General features: G+C 39.9%; 2 protein-coding genes across 2 annotated transcripts; both read left to right on the forward strand.

The window, feature by feature from the left end:
* Positions 1-1585: 1585 nt before the first annotated feature.
* Positions 1586-2662, forward strand: LOC110288395 (trace amine-associated receptor 7d-like). Its single transcript, XM_021154753.1, has one exon. It carries the CDS (start codon positions 1586-1588, stop codon positions 2660-2662), a length of 1077 nt encoding a protein of 358 aa, XP_021010412.1.
* An 11736-nt stretch (positions 2663-14398) lies between these two features.
* LOC110288394 (trace amine-associated receptor 7d) lies at positions 14399-15475 on the forward strand. The gene has a single exon (XM_021154752.1). The coding sequence runs from the start codon at positions 14399-14401 to the stop codon at positions 15473-15475; it is 1077 nt and encodes a 358-aa protein (XP_021010411.1).
* Positions 15476-15882: the final 407 nt, after the last annotated feature.

Here is a 15882-nt window from a genome sequence, read left to right on the forward strand (position 1 = left end):
ATTTAGAGACTGCTGTATCCAGGGATCCGTCCCATAATCAGCTTCTAAACGCTGACACCATTGCATACACTAGCAAGATCTTGCTGAAAGGACCCAAATATAGCTGTCTCTTGTGAGACGATGCCGGGGCCTAGCAAACACAGGAGTGGATGTTCACAGTCAGCTATTGGATGTATCACAGGGCTCCCAATGGAGAAGCTAGAGAAAGTACCCAAGGAGCTAAAGGGATCTGCAACCCTATTGTTGGAACAACATGATGCACTAACCGGAACCCTGGAGCTCTTGTCTCTAGCTGCATATGTATCGAAAGATGACCTAGTCGGCCATCAATGGAAAGAGAGGCCCATTGGACTTGCAAACTTTATATGCCCCAATATAGGGGAATGCCAGGGCCAAAAGAATGGGAATGGGTGGGTAGGGAAGTGGGGGGCGCTATGGGGGACTTTTGGGATAGTATTGGAAATGTAATTGAGGAAATTATGTAATAAAAATATTAAAAAAAAAAAAAAAAAAAAAAAAAAAGAAAAAACTACAAAAAAAAAAAAAAAAAAAAAAAAAAAAAAAAAGAAATAACATTGGAGTATAAGGCTGTTCAAAAACCTTCAAATTAAGTTACTCATATCCTTTACAAAATTATTATTATTTCCTTTAGGTATGAAATATTAAAAATAAATGTTGGGTTGATTTCATGGACAAAATATTAGTACTATAAATTATAAACTTAGGTCTTGGGAGAATTGTCACAGAATGGAAACTAAGAAGATGAATATTTGATGTTTGAAATGGTGACACAGAAATTGCACATCACCCTTAAACCACACAGGGCCCATGGGGAAGAAAGTCCTGCTTGTTTACAAAGGCCCCATGCTACATTCCATGAGCAAATTTTGGCTGTTAATGCCCTTAATATTCCAAACCAAAAATATTAAAGCTGAAACTGGAGGAAGGAAGGTGTTCTCATGACACTCATGAAGTTCTTGATTCTTTAACACAGACCAATGCTTGAGAAAAGAAAACTTTTATTCAGGAATCTTGATCATTTTCAGCAGGACTGTCATAGATAACATTTCTCACAAAGGATACAAGCCATCTCTAAGAAATGAACAAATCTTCAAAGTCGTGGTAAAGTTCTATTGGGACAGATATCACATCCAATTACATTATGCCAAAGGGTCAGTTGTCATTAGCAAATTTGCAAGAGAAAAAGGTGGTTGTGAAGTGAAATAAACAACACACTTACTGCTAAGCCCTGACTTTATCTCACCTTATACCACAGGGATTCAGTCCTAGGGACAAACTGCATTCCGCATCATTAGGGCACTTCCTGAGGGTGGGAAGTGCTTATCACATTAAGGTAGGTTAGTTTAAAAAGACTGAGAATGTTAATAAAAGGTGAGATTTAAATGTGCATTGCAAAATACACTGGTGCTTTTGATATGTGAAGATATAGAAGAAGCAGAGAAAAAAATTAAAAAGACTTAAAGAGCCTTCATGTCATTAGGAAGGTTTAACTGTGGATGAGGAAGGAAACATTTAGGATATGAAAATTTGATATTTTTTTCTGAGGATCTTTGGAGTAGCATACATGGCTACAGATGATGACAGTTTTCTCTGGGACCAAGACAACATCCTGAGCAGAGATCTGCTCTCTGCCACATCTGCAGAGCTGTGCTATGAGAACCTGAACAGATCCTGTGTCAGGAGCCCATACTCCCGAGGCCCTCGCCTCATCCTCTATGCAGTCTTTGGCTTTGGGGCTGTGCTGGCTGTGTGTGGAAACCTCCTGGTGATGACATCAATTCTTCATTTCAGGCAGCTGCACTCTCCTGCCAACTTCCTGGTGGCATCCCTGGCCTGTGCTGACTTCTTGGTAGGGGTGATGGTGATGCCCTTTAGCATGGTGAGGTCTGTGGAGGGCTGCTGGTACTTTGGGGAGAGTTACTGTAAATTCCATTCTTGTTTTGAAGGGTCATTCTGTTACTCTTCTATCTTCCACTTGTGCTTCATCTCTGTTGATAGATACATTGCAGTCAGTGACCCTCTGATCTACCCCACCAGGTTCACTGCATCTGTTTCTGGCAAGTGCATCACTTTCTCCTGGCTCCTGTCCACCATTTACAGCTTTTCCCTCCTTTACACAGGGGCCAATGATGCTGGGCTGGAGGATCTAGTGAGTGCTCTCACCTGTGTGGGTGGCTGTCAAGTCCCAGCGAATCAAAGCTGGGTCTTCATCAACTTCGTATTATTTCTTATCCCCACCCTTGTGATGATGACTGTCTACTCTAAGATTTTCCTCATTGCTAAACAGCAGGCTCAGAACATTGAGAAGATGAACAAGCAGACTGCCAGGGCATCAGAGAGCTACAAGGACAGGGTGGCCAAGAGGGAGAGGAAAGCAGCCAAAACCCTGGGCATCGCAGTGGCTGCCTTCCTCCTTTCATGGCTGCCATACTTCATTGACTCCATCATTGATGCTTTCCTAGGATTCATCACGCCCACATATGTGTATGAAATCCTAGTTTGGATTGCTTACTATAACTCAGCCATGAACCCTTTGATTTATGCTTTCTTTTATCCTTGGTTTCGAAAAGCCATCAAACTCATTGTCACTGGCAAAATTCTGAGAGTGAATTCCTCAACCACCAACTTGTTTCCTGAATAGATTCTTGGTTTAGTCGGGGATTGGAGAGATTCACATCAGAAGATGGCTTGGGAGACAGAACGCCCAGATCTGCTCTTGTCAAGTGATGAAATATGCTTCAACTGTTACCCAACATATAAATCCAGGTTCTGTGTTTTGCGACAAATGTATGATTAATTTCTAGAGTTAATAGCATTAGATTACCCTGAGACTTGTGCTGATCAGTGTTGCCTGGTTCCCTGGATCCATGGCCTTTTGCTTTCTTACCTTCTTCTCTAAAATTATAATGTTGGTTTTTGTTAAACACTTTCGGCTTCAAGTTTGAATATGTACTATTTAAATCCCTTTACATCTTTTTAAAACAATATAAGTGAAACAGTGATTCTCAGGGGCTCCCTCTTTCTTGGAAAGGCAAGATATGTGGGTCTCTATTAGTTGAGGCCCAGATTAGCACAGTTAAAAATGTGATTCTTATGGCCAGAAAAATAAGCCAAGATGTTTATGTATTAATTAACCCCTACTCAGTTGATTACAGAGGAAAAGGAAAACAGTGTCACACACAGTAACATCTACTTAGAGACCTGCTTTCTAGGGAGCAAACACATAAAGGAATGGTCACAATCCTAAAGCTTTATAAGTTGTTTTATATTTAAATCAAGGATTTCAAAACCATCATTTTTTGTTTAGTGTGATTTATAAATTAGTTGGTCCCTTGTTTATTTAATATAGTTTGTAAAACTTTACAGAAGTTTTTTTTATAAGATTTACAAAAGCCAAATTAATAATGTGTTCAAAAGAAGAAAATGCCAAGATAAAGGACGAAATATGTAGTCAGCTCCAGTCTGGAAATACATTCTATTAGGATCTACTAATGTCTTTGCAAAGCCCTCTCCCCTGAATGCCTGAATTCCTATTAAAATTTACCCTTGATAATGCCAACTGGGTGTTTTTGAGTTGATTTCCTTAACAGTAAAAAGAGAGAGAGAGAGAGAGAGAGAGAGAGAGAGAGAGAGAGAGAGAGAGAGAGAGAGAGAGAGAGAGAGAGAACAGTATACAGCAGCAAAATAAGCAATCACCATATTCTGTTCCAGATAAGTATGTTTCAGACAAGAAATTAGAAGTCTAAGCCTTGGGATTGGAGAGATAGCTCAGCAGATACTAACATTGGCCCTGTCTGTAACTCTGGCCTCCACAGGCACTGCAAGCACATTGTTAACAGACAGGCAAGCAAAACATCCTTACTTATAGTGCAAAAATGAAGGAGACATTTGATCCTAATATAATTGATGAGTCATTGATACGTTAAAATGGTCTTGCTTGCTATTATTTTCCAATTTCTATGCTAACAAACACCAAGATTATTTATTATCAATGTAGGTCACCTTTTACTATCAGATACATTTTAAACTGGTAAAGCTCTCCCTTAGGTGTGATCCTATTCCCGTCTCCCCTTGTGTTATCTTCGTATGTATGGACATTTGTGCCCCCAACACACAGCCATAGTAATCCTGACAAAGACATGTTTGAAACTTGTTCGATAAGTCATTTTACCATGTCCCTCCCTTCCTTGATCATTATACTCTTCTGAATATTTTTATAAATATTCAAAAACTGAATATAAAGCTGAACAGTTAGTTATTCCATCATTAATCTGGAGGGATCTCTCTGCTCCTGCTGGTTTCATTCATGAGCCCTTACTTCATTGACTTTGCATTGAGTTACCCGGTAGTAATCACAGGGACTCTGCTGCAATCTCACAATGGAGGGAACTTAGCCTTTCAGAAGAGCACATGGAATCTTGTACACTGTTTAGTCAGTGCTGACAGCACCTTTACTCTTCACCAAACCCTGGTAAATAGTGTAGGATTGATTGTTCCTCTGTTAGTGTTAGGTTAGAAGAGGCCAATGCTTATGCCTAATAGCATTGTAAGATGCAAACTAAGGAGGTGGTGCTAAATATTCTGCCATCTCAGAGGAGAACAAGGCTCACTCACTGATGCCAAGTAGTTTAGTATAATTGTGGAACACATAAATTTTACATAATTATTTTAGGGTAAAAGGATTTTCATTAACAAAATTAAAATAAATATATGTGTATGTATGTGTATGTGCACATTTATGTACATATTCTTATAGGTATACATATGTATGTGTGCAGGTATTATATATGTGTGTGTATATATATATATATATATATATATATATATATATATATATATATACTCTTTTGTTTTTTCCATCAATTTGATCACTTATGTTTTTTATCTGTCAGTGGTATGTCTGACACTTCAGGACTTTCAGTGAGAATTTAGGAATAATGCAAGCAAAACATTGTACGTAGTTAGTGTGATGTTAGGTAGTGAACATAGTGAACATTGATTTAACAATTTGACTACTAAGATGTGGGGATGCTCCATCAGTTACTAGAAATATACAGACCTTTTTTCCTTATGTGATCTGACTACTTCCTCTACACTTTTCAGGCTGCTACATGGTCCAGAGCTTATGTAACAATCCCAGGGCTGTGCTCCACCATCAGACTATTATAGATTATGGTGGGTTGCTGCCCACATCTTGCTCGTCTGATTTTAGAGTATCGAGCCTTAATATGAACTCAGTAATCTAGTGATGACATCTTGCTGAACATTTTCTCTACAATAAATATAAATTTTGATAATGAATGCATAAATATAAAAATTTAAGATATATCCAAAATATTAAAAAAATCACTTACTATTTATTTTCAACAAATGAATGAGGTATTTTAAAACCTGTGATAGTATGCTGGTGAGTATTTAAAGTATTCAGAAAAGGAACAAGGAAGAGGCCTTAACCATCACATTCTTCCATACCTCTAATTGTACAGTAAATCCTGAGCTGTTAAAGGGTCTCTGCTTTAACTTTCGTCTAAATGTGGTGTATCACAAATATAAAATGGCTTTATCATTTTTCTCTGCTGTTTATGGTCCCTCCATCAATTTAGCAGCTTTGATAAATCCACCTGATAAATTCCATAGTCAATCAGTTGTTACAAATTTAATTTATATGAATTTCAATGAATATCAATTCAAATGTAATTTAAATCTCCAAAACCATGTACAGTTTGACATATTATTTTAGATGGCTATGCTACCCACTTCCAGAGCAGACAATGGTGTCTCTTATAGTTCCGTTTCTCCATTCCGTCTCTTTTATAAACTCACTCAATGTCCAGAATTGAGAATGACAAAACATAGAGAGCATTGGTACTAGCAAAATAGCATCCCTTTGCCCAGTAATCATGTGGGGTCATGTATGAAGGTCTCAGTGTGGTCTCCACATAAGTGTAAGCTCTCTGATACAGTACACCCATTGGGTGAATCCATTGGGAGAATCCTACCCCCAGCCCAAAGACATATGGGCCAGCCTTTTCAGTGGATCATTTCCAATTCCTGTTGGAAGTCCCCATGACAAAAAACTTTGTGGTATATTTCTATATGGTCATGTTGTCTAAAGCATCTTCACTCCTTTGAATAAGATATTGACAAGAGGGTTTAAGCTTTAGTTACTAATTGAGTCTCCTTATTCAGAAATACTCTTTAGCTTTTCCTGTGCATACTTGGAGCAGAAGGATGGTAGAATTAGGAATGTAATTTGAGTGACAGGGAGAAACCTCCACTAGCCCTTTCTGTCATATAACAAAGAAGTGTGCCTTCCACATGACCTGGAACACGCATGGGAAGACATGGAGCCTTGGCAGAGCCTGCATGGAGCCCATGCGGGAGCTGAGAAGGAAACAAGCTAGTCTAGCAAGAAAGCAAGACTTCTGGATGTGGGGCTTCCCATGGAGTACTGAAGATGAGCATCATGATCAGAGGCGTAAGACAGAGATGGGGATCACACAGTGGGGGCTGTGAGCAGATACAATTGGCTATAAAATTATCTCATGAACTTTGATCTTCACGTTGCCCCTCCTTGTGGGATAGATGCAGAAATGGCTATAGTATAATGAATATAAAGAAATACATGTATCTTGTTCAATCACACCATTCTGCATGTCTGCGTATCTACCACAGGAAGGAAAGGTGACAGCATCACTCAGTTATGGACTGAGGTATTGAACTGAAGTTGAAAGAAATCCAAATTTTGAATGCTCATTGTTACTGATTATTGAGGCTTTCTTTACCAAAAAAGAAAAAGGGGAGATTGGCTGCTAAGTATATGGTGACTATTACTGGAGCAAGCATAACTCCATATAGTTTCACTCTCATCTCCAAGGATTCCTTTGGCAATAACAGTATCTATAAGAAAGGTATGTAAACTACAAAGAGATTATGTAGTAAATCAAGATGAACTGGTATAATTATTTATGATGTCAATGAAATGCTTAGACTCATTAATAGAGAATTGTCTGCATGAGCTCAGTCATCATCACCCACACCCTTCTCTAAGTAGGAATGGTTCACATCTTCATCACATGGATGATTCCAAGTTACAGGATCTTTACTAATGTTTTTCAAGAGCCAGCACCCACATCACATGGCTCCCAACTGCCTGTATCTCAAAAGTCAGTGGATTCTGGCTTCATTTGCACTTACATGCACATGCACAAACCCATACTCAGACTCACATGTAAGGGCACCTGTGACAGTGTGGACCTGTCATTCCCACACCTTGGCTCACAGACGTGATCTAGAGGGTTCATTGGCCAGCCTGCCTCGTTCAGTGGGGAATATTGAGCTCTAGGTTTTTGGTAGAGACTCTATCGCATAGTTAAGGGGAAGACCAAGATGCCCATCATATATACCTCTGATATCCACACTACACAAGTCAACATAGACAGAGTCAGCAATTATGATATATTACCTTTCTTTATGGGACAATCTCACTCTGTAGCCCTGGATGGCCTGGAACTGGCTATATAGACCATCCAGTGTTGAACTTGTAGAAATTCACCTGCCTCCGTCTCTTCCCTGTTGGGATTAAAGATGTGTGCCACCATGCTTAGCTGTATTGGGTTATTTGTAAGTATATGCATCTGCATGGTTATAACTTTTTCTACTTTATTTTAACTGAAAATATCCTTCATTTCCATTTCTCAATTGCCTCCACCAGGCTTTACCACCAAGGCTGTTCTGTCTTAAACGTAAGAAAAGATTGATGCAAGTTATTTCTCATTGTTCATGTCTGACCCTCTGGGACTCCATTATCATGGTGTCTCTGATGTGAAGTTTGGTGTGTTTCCTGGGAGATTTTCTGTCTCATTACTGAGCATGACAATTGGAAGTTGTGAGAACTGAGTAACACATGTCAAACCTCATCACATATCAGGGCTTTAACAATGAGGAAGGTGCTAGACATACAGACCAGATACTGACAAGGACTGGTGAAACTAAAACTAAGAGACCACCTGTGGCAGCAGAAGGTTTGGCAGATGTATATGAAGACTAATTGTTGCTGAAGTAACATATATTTTGCAGACTACAGTGAGACATGAGACATGACCATAACTATGACATTTATGGAACACACAGTTTTAAGTAGACTCCACAACTGCTTTATTGGTTCAAAGAATAAACCTGAAATCAAGATGTGAGGGGGACTCAGGTTAATTCCAAGTTAATGAAGGTTTTTTTTTTTCCTACTTTTGGCAAAACTCAAACTGTCTGTCTTATGCCATTGATGAACATTCAAAACGTGTGTCCAAATGAACACCAATGCAATAGTATATGATTCTCATGCACACTCATCCTCTACAAGAGCCTGAGGGAATTCTAGGAGAAATCCTAGTCTCCTGGGCCCTTGGTTATCTCCAACAGAGTCATTGGCTTCATGGTTGGGTTAGCCGTGGTTGGAACCTCCTGAAGATGATGTCGATCCTCAATTTCAAGCAACTGGAATTTACTATGTCTTTCTGTCCTATTCTGATTTCTGAGTGGGGTTCTCTGGGATGCCCTTCAGCATGGTCAGGTTCATGGAGAGCTGCTGGAGCTTTAGAAGAAGTTCCTGCAGTTTCCACACCTGTTGTGATGTAGCACTTAGCTCTCTCTCTCTCCCACCTGAGCATCTCTATTGACAGGTACATCGCTGACCCTCTGGTCTATCCCACCTCATTCACAGTGTCTGTGTCAGAAATTTGCATCAGCATCTCCTGGATTCTGCCCCGACTCTACTAGGGTCTATGATCCTGGGTTTCAGGAACTATCAATTGAAAGATGTCAGTAAGATATAAATGACAGCTGAGTATTCATAGATTGTCTTATTTTTCAGACATGCCTCTATTTTACATATTGTATATAGTCATATTTTTATAGTGACTAGAAAAACAAATTAAAAAGGCAGAAAATGTTACACAGAAGGAGAATAATTTTTACTAATAAATTAATTTACTTTACTTCCCAATCACAGGTTTTCCTCCCTCCTTTCCTCCTAGTCCTTCACTGTCACCACCTCTTCTCCCATCCCACCTCCCTTTCTTATTGAAGAGGTGTCCTCCCATGGATATCAACCACTCTTGGCCCAACAAATTGCAGTAGAACTAGGTGCAGATTCTCCTACTGAGGCTAGACAAGGCAGCCCAGTTATTGGACAGGGATTTCTACCTTTTAATTTGCAACAGAGTCAGAAACAGGCCCTGCTTCTGCTATTACAGTTCCCACATAAAAACCAAGCTAAACATCTGCTACACATGTTTATAAGGCCTAGATCCATCCCTTGCATGCTCCTTGATTGCTGGTTCAGTCTCTGTGGACCCCCATGGTTCCAGGTTACTTGATTCTGTAGGTTTTCATGAAGTGTCCTTGACCTCTCTGGATCCTTCAATACTTCCTCTCCCTCTTCCAGAAGATTCCCAGAGCGCTGCATATGGGTGTCTGCATCAGCACTCATCAGCCACTGGGTGAAGCCTCTCAGATGACAGTTTGCTAGGCACCAGTCTGCAAGTACAGCAGAATATAATTAATCGTGTCCGAGGTGGGTTCTCACTTTCCTAGAATGAATCTCAAGTTATGCCAGTCATTGGTTGGTCATTCTTTCAATTTCTGCTCCAACTTTATCCATGAACATCTTGTAGGCAGGACACTTTGTATGTCTAAGATTTTATGGCTGGGTTGGTGTCCTTCTCCCTACATTGGAAGTCTTGTCTGGGTACAGGAGATGTACATTTCAGGTTCTATATCCCCTATTGCTATGAGTCTTAACTAGGGTCATGCTAATAGAGTCTCTATTATCCTAAGCTTTAGCTCGTTCCATAGATGGCCCATCCTGCTTCCCGACACCAATTCCAGGTCTCTTTCCCAGTATGGAGAATCATGCTTCAGGATTTTGAAAGTCAGCACGATGTGATGGTTGGTTTTGTGTGTCAACTTGACACAAGCTGGAGTTATCACAGAGAAAGGAGCTTCAGGTGAGGAAATGCCTCCATGAGATCCAGCAGTAAGGCATTTTCTCAATTGGTGATCAAGGGGGAGGGCCCATTGTGGGTGGTGCCATCCCTGGACTGGTAGTCTTGGGTTCTATAGGCAAGCAAGCTGAGTAAGCCAAGAGAAGCAAGCCAGAAAGTAACATCCCTCCATGGCCTCTGCATCAGCTCCTGCTCCTTGCCCTGCTTGAGTTCCAGTCCTGACTTCCTTTGGTGATGAACAGCAATATGGAAGTGTAAGCCTAATAAACCCTTTCCTCCCCAACTTGCTTCTTGGATATGGTGTGTTGGGGCCGGCCTGCGGCTCTCATGTCTGGGTTCGAGCTTGGTATGCATCTTGGAACTGAAAGAAAAGAGGGAATTTAGGCAGGTAAAGAGGGAAATGGAGTCAAGACAGTATTCTGATCAAGATTCAACTTTAATGTTAGCAAACATGCTTTATAAAGAACAGGGAGCCCCATTCCCAGTCAAGCAAAGTTCCTTTGAAGTTGTCAGATCAGCCTTTTAGTAGGAACTAAAAGAAGATCACAGTTAGGGGCTAACTCCAGAAAATCTTGGAGAAACTGTTCGGCCTCAGGCAGGTCACAGGTAGTGGCACATCAAAGGAGAGTGATGAGAAGCAGCACAGCAGGTGGCTCCGCCTAAGTGGGGAATGGTCAGAGCCAGCCTTGCTAGGCTGGAAGGAGGTAACAATGGCATTTGTGCAGGAATAGAAACCCTGACTAAGACAGCATGGTAAGAGGAGAAAGAAATGCTACCAAAGCTGGGGTCAAATTATTAGCATTTGTGATTATCTATGACCCTGCACGATCATCTCTGACTATGTGTGACCAACTATGGTTATGTATGATTATCCCTGACTATGATAATATCTGATGATGTGTGATCATCTATGATTATGTGTGATCGTCTATGTCTATGTATGATCATCCATGACTATGTATGATCTGGTCCTTCACTGATTATTTTAAAAAGTTCCTAACAGCTTTCCTTATTTTACAAACATCTTGCTGGTTAACTCCTATAACTCGTCTCCACATATTTTGATTTAAGCTTTATTGCTGTAGCCTGACACCTACTACTAATTCATCACATTGGAACCCAGCCCAATCTGTAATTAAGGAAGCTCTTTTTTTTTTTTTTTTTTTTTTTTTTTAAGGAAGCTCTTGATACTTCAGGGAATTTTGTTGTGATCATGACAGTTATATAATCCATGGCCATGCTGCTGGAAAGCAGGGAGGGGAAATAACATCTAAGTTTCATGGCATAGCCTTCATTCTAGTAGCTTTTTGGTTGTATGATCATCTTGAATGTCATAATAGAAATATGCTTTCCTAAATAATCATTTCTGCAGTGTTTCCTAGTCCCCTTAAATTATCCTAGATGCTGATGTTTTCTTTCACTAATTATTGTCTATGCAAGGCTCCCATCCATGTCTTTCTATGAGAATAGATGTAATTCCTGTAATAGAGGTTTACTTTTAAATGTAAAAATATTTATTGTATTTATTTACTTAATATGTGAGTGCTGTTCTTACAAGTATGTCTGTGTACCAAGTGCATTTTGGTGCCAATGGAGAGCAGAAGACAATATAAGATCTCTCGGAACTGGATTTTCAGAAAGTTTTGAGCCAACATGTCGGTCATGGAAACTGAACACAGGTCCTCTGTAAGAGTAACAGGTGTTCCTAACCATTGTGCAACTTCTCCATGATCTAGATGGTCTTTTGTGGAATTCTTTTACACTTTATCTGTAATTTTGTATGTCCAGTATTATAATATACAGTTATGTTCTTTTTATTTTCTACAAACAACAATATTTTTTACAATGTTGTTAATAAAAGAAAAACCCCATAATGTAGAATAAGATATGGGAAAAGAATAGATTGTTTAAGAAATGGTATTGGAGTATAGGGTTATTTAAAAATTACTAAGGAAGTTATTCAGATCTTCCTTGAATTTAAAATAAACTTCTTTGGATATCAAATATTACAGGAAAATATCAGTTTAATTTCTTGGACAAACATTAATATTATAAAATATAAACATAGATTTTGGGATATTTGTCATAGAAATGGAAATTATAACCAGAATGAATGTTTGAAATTGTGACCTACAGAAATTTTACATGACCCTTGAGATATATTAAAAAGTAATATGGTGCCATCTGAAATTCACACAATTAAAACTAAATCAATAATCCCTAAATCATAAACTATAGGCAAGACATCTCAAATAATAAAATGGATAGCTTACAATAAAACAGAGAATGAAATATTATTTCTTCTCATTATTTTTTGTTGGGAGCTATTAAGGCAACGCTATTGTCCTGATCTCTGAATTGGGCCTCCCCGCCCTGCCCCCAGAAGAAAAGAGGGTCAAAAGTGGGCCACCGACGCACCGCTCAGAGAACAACCACAGATTGTTCCAGCCCTAAGTCAGTGCCAGATGTCCTGACCTCAAGATGTACCCTGATACCGCCAAGTTCCTGCTTCTCCTTGTAGTCGCCAAAAGAAAAATTTCCGCTGAGCCATCCCTCCTGCTGAGAAGTACTTCCTCTTTTTCCACTGCCCCATCCTTCCTGCTGAGGTGCATTTCCTCTGCCCCATTCCTCCTGCTGAAAGGCACTTCCCCTTTTGCTTGTGCATTTAAACCTCAGGCCTTTCTCAAAACGTTTCTGGGGTCCTGATGCAATTCAAAACGTTTCCGTGTTGTTATTCGCACAAGACCCTCGTTTCTCTCTACCCCCCATTTGGTTCTTAGGAGAAGGTCCCCTCGAGACCCTCGAATAACTGGACCTGCTGAACGGGTCAATTTTTGGCATCTGTATGAGTGTGTACATGTGAGTGCACATGTGTAGAAGCTTACAGGTGACCTTGGGACACTTGTATACTTGTACTTCCATGATTCTTTGAGGCAAGTCTCTCAGCTGAACCTACAGCTTGCTAATACTGATATTGTAGCTAGCCCACTTGTTCTGAGAATCCACTGTTTCTTCTGTCTAAGCACTGGAAAGGAGAGTGGGCATTTGTGTCCCCTAGGCACTACAAGGCTCTGAGGGTGCACACACCCATTGCCACATGTGCACTGCCAGCACCTACTTACTGGGAAACTCCCAACTATCAAAGTGTGGCTTTATTAGCATAGAACCATGAGTGTAATTTGAAGTGTACTATCCTTTTGTTGTTATGGTAGTCAAGTCTTGTATACTATTATTGATGTTTTTTTATTATTATTTATGATGATGATGAGAAATAAGAATGCCAAGATGGCTAAAATTGAGCCAAAAGGGAAGTTTCATGTTCATTTGTGCTTATGAAAGCAAAAATGGCCTTAAATTATTAAAATTTTAATGGGAAGTATTTAAAGTATGATTTACATGAGAAAAAACAACAAACCCAACCAAACAATACTACCAATTTCCAAATATTCCAAAGACAAACTGTATTTAGAACGTATAGAGATTCTGTAACAGTATTTTGGGGGGAAACAGACACATTTCTTGAGTAGAATGGAATCATATGTGAGCACCCACACTCTGAACATTCCTTCCACATTGGATTTTTACAGTATCTTTCCAGTGATTCCTTTAAACCAAACAAAGCCCACAGAGAAGACACTCGCACGTGTTTTCAGAGTCCCCATGCTACATTCCATGAGTAACTTCTGGATGTCGAAGTGCTCAATTTTCCAAAGCAAAAATATTAAAACTAAAAGGAGAAAGGAAGGTGTTTTCATGACTCTAGATCTACTTTCCATAACACAAATCAATGTTTGAAAGAAAAAAAATTATGCAGGAATTTTGATCACTTTCAATAGAAATGTCATAAATAATATTTCTCACAAAGGGTAAAGACCATCTCTGATAAATGAACAAAACAACAAATTCTGAGTGAAGTTCTATGGGAATAGAAGTCACAACCACCTACATTATACAGAAAGGTCTTTTGTCACCATCCAATTAGCAGAGGAAATTTTAGCTGTAGTGTAAACATCATGTTCATTGGCAAGCTCTCAATTTATCTCACCTTACACCATTGGGACTTGGTTCTAGGGACAACCTGTATTTGGCTTCATTAGGACACTTTCCTGGGGGTTAAGAGTGCTTGGGGTATTAAGGTTAAATAAGGCTGAGAATGCTAATAGCAGGTCAGATTTAAATGTGCATCTCAGAATACATTGGTGCTTTTGAGATGTGAAAAAATAGGTGAAGCAAAGATTAAAAATTAAAACAGACTTAAAGAGCCTTCATGGAATTAGGAAGGTTTACTGTGGAATAGGGAAAAACTCTTTCAGGAAATCAAAATGCACTAGGAATTACATCCTGTATTTTTTCTGAGGATCTTTGGAGTAGCATACATGGCTACAGGTGATGACAGTTTTCCCTGGGACAAAGACAGCATCCTGAGCAGAGATCTGTTCTCTGCCACATCTGCAGAGCTGTGCTATGAGAACCTGAACAGATCCTGTGTCAGGAGTCCATACTCTCCAGGCCCTCGCCTCATCCTCTATTCAGTCTTTGGCTTTGGGGCTGTGCTGGCTGTGTGTGGAAACCTCCTGGTGATGACATCAATTCTTCATTTCAGGCAGCTGCACTCTCCTGCCAACTTCCTGGTGGCATCCCTGGCCTGTGCTGACTTCTTGGTAGGGGTGATGGTGATGCCCTTTAGCATGGTGAGGTCTGTGGAGGGTTGCTGGTACTTTGGGGAGAGTTACTGTAAATTCCATTCTTGTTTTGAAGGGTCATTCTGCTATTCCTCTCTCTTCCACTTGTGCTTCATCTCTGTTGATAGATATATTGCAGTCAGTGACCCCCTGATCTACCCCACCAGGTTTACTGCATCTGTTTCTGGCAAGTGCATCACCTTCTCCTGGCTCCTGTCCATCATCTACAGCTTTGCCCTCCTTTATACAGGGGCCAATGATGCTGGGCTGGAGGATCTAGTGAGTGCCCTCACCTGTGTGGGTGGCTGTCAAATCGCAGTGAATCAAACCTGGGTCTTCATCAATTTCCTATTATTTCTTATCCCCACCCTTGTGATGATAACTGTCTATTCTAAGATTTTCCTCATTGCTAAACAGCAGGCTCAGAACATTGAGAAGATGAACAAGCAGACTGCCAGGGCATCAGATAGCTACAAGGACAGGGTTGCCAAGAGGGAGAGGAAAGCAGCCAAAACCCTGGGCATCGCAGTGGCTGCCTTCCTCCTTTCATGGCTGCCATACTTCATTGACTCCATCATTGATGCTTTCCTAGGGTTCATCACGCCCACGTATGTGTATGAAATCCTAGTTTGGATCGTTTACTATAACTCAGCCATGAACCCTTTGATTTATGCTTTCTTTTATCCTTGGTTTCGAAAAGCCATCAAACTCATTGTCTCTGGCAAAATCTTGAGGGAGAATTCCTCAACCACCAAGTTGATTCCTGAGTAGATTTTTGGTTTAGTTGGGGATTGGAGAGACTCACAGCAGAAAATCACTGGGGACATTGAGTGCCCAGCCCCGTTACTGTTAAGTGATGAATTATGCTTCAGCTGGGACCTGAACACATAAATCTACCTTCTGTATTTTCAATAAATGTAAAATTTATTTCTAGATGTAATGGAATTAGATGAGCTTGGATCTGACCATTTCCTACTGTGTCCCCTTCTGGTTTGTGTCATTTGTTTTCCCTAAATCAGTGACCCTTTTCTTGCCCTCTATAAAATTCTATTTGTTGACCTTCGTTAAATGTTTTAAGCCTCAAATTTAAATATATAGTCTTTAAATCCCTTTGTAGTAGGAAATAAGACACCGATACTCTTAGGGGCTGTCTCTTGCTCAGCATAGAGTCATATGCA

Source organism: Mus caroli, unplaced genomic scaffold, assembly GCF_978045245.1.
Source record: "Mus caroli unplaced genomic scaffold, Mus_caroli_1 scaffold_9, whole genome shotgun sequence".
NCBI classification, from domain to species: domain Eukaryota; kingdom Metazoa; phylum Chordata; class Mammalia; order Rodentia; family Muridae; genus Mus; species Mus caroli.

Bases quoted from the DNA above. Each gene is read 5' to 3' on its own strand.
- LOC110288394 (XM_021154752.1), top strand. From the start codon at position 14,399: ATGGCTACAGGTGATGACAGTTTTCCCTGGGACAAAGACAGCATCCTG.
- LOC110288395 (XM_021154753.1), top strand. From the start codon at position 1,586: ATGGCTACAGATGATGACAGTTTTCTCTGGGACCAAGACAACATCCTG.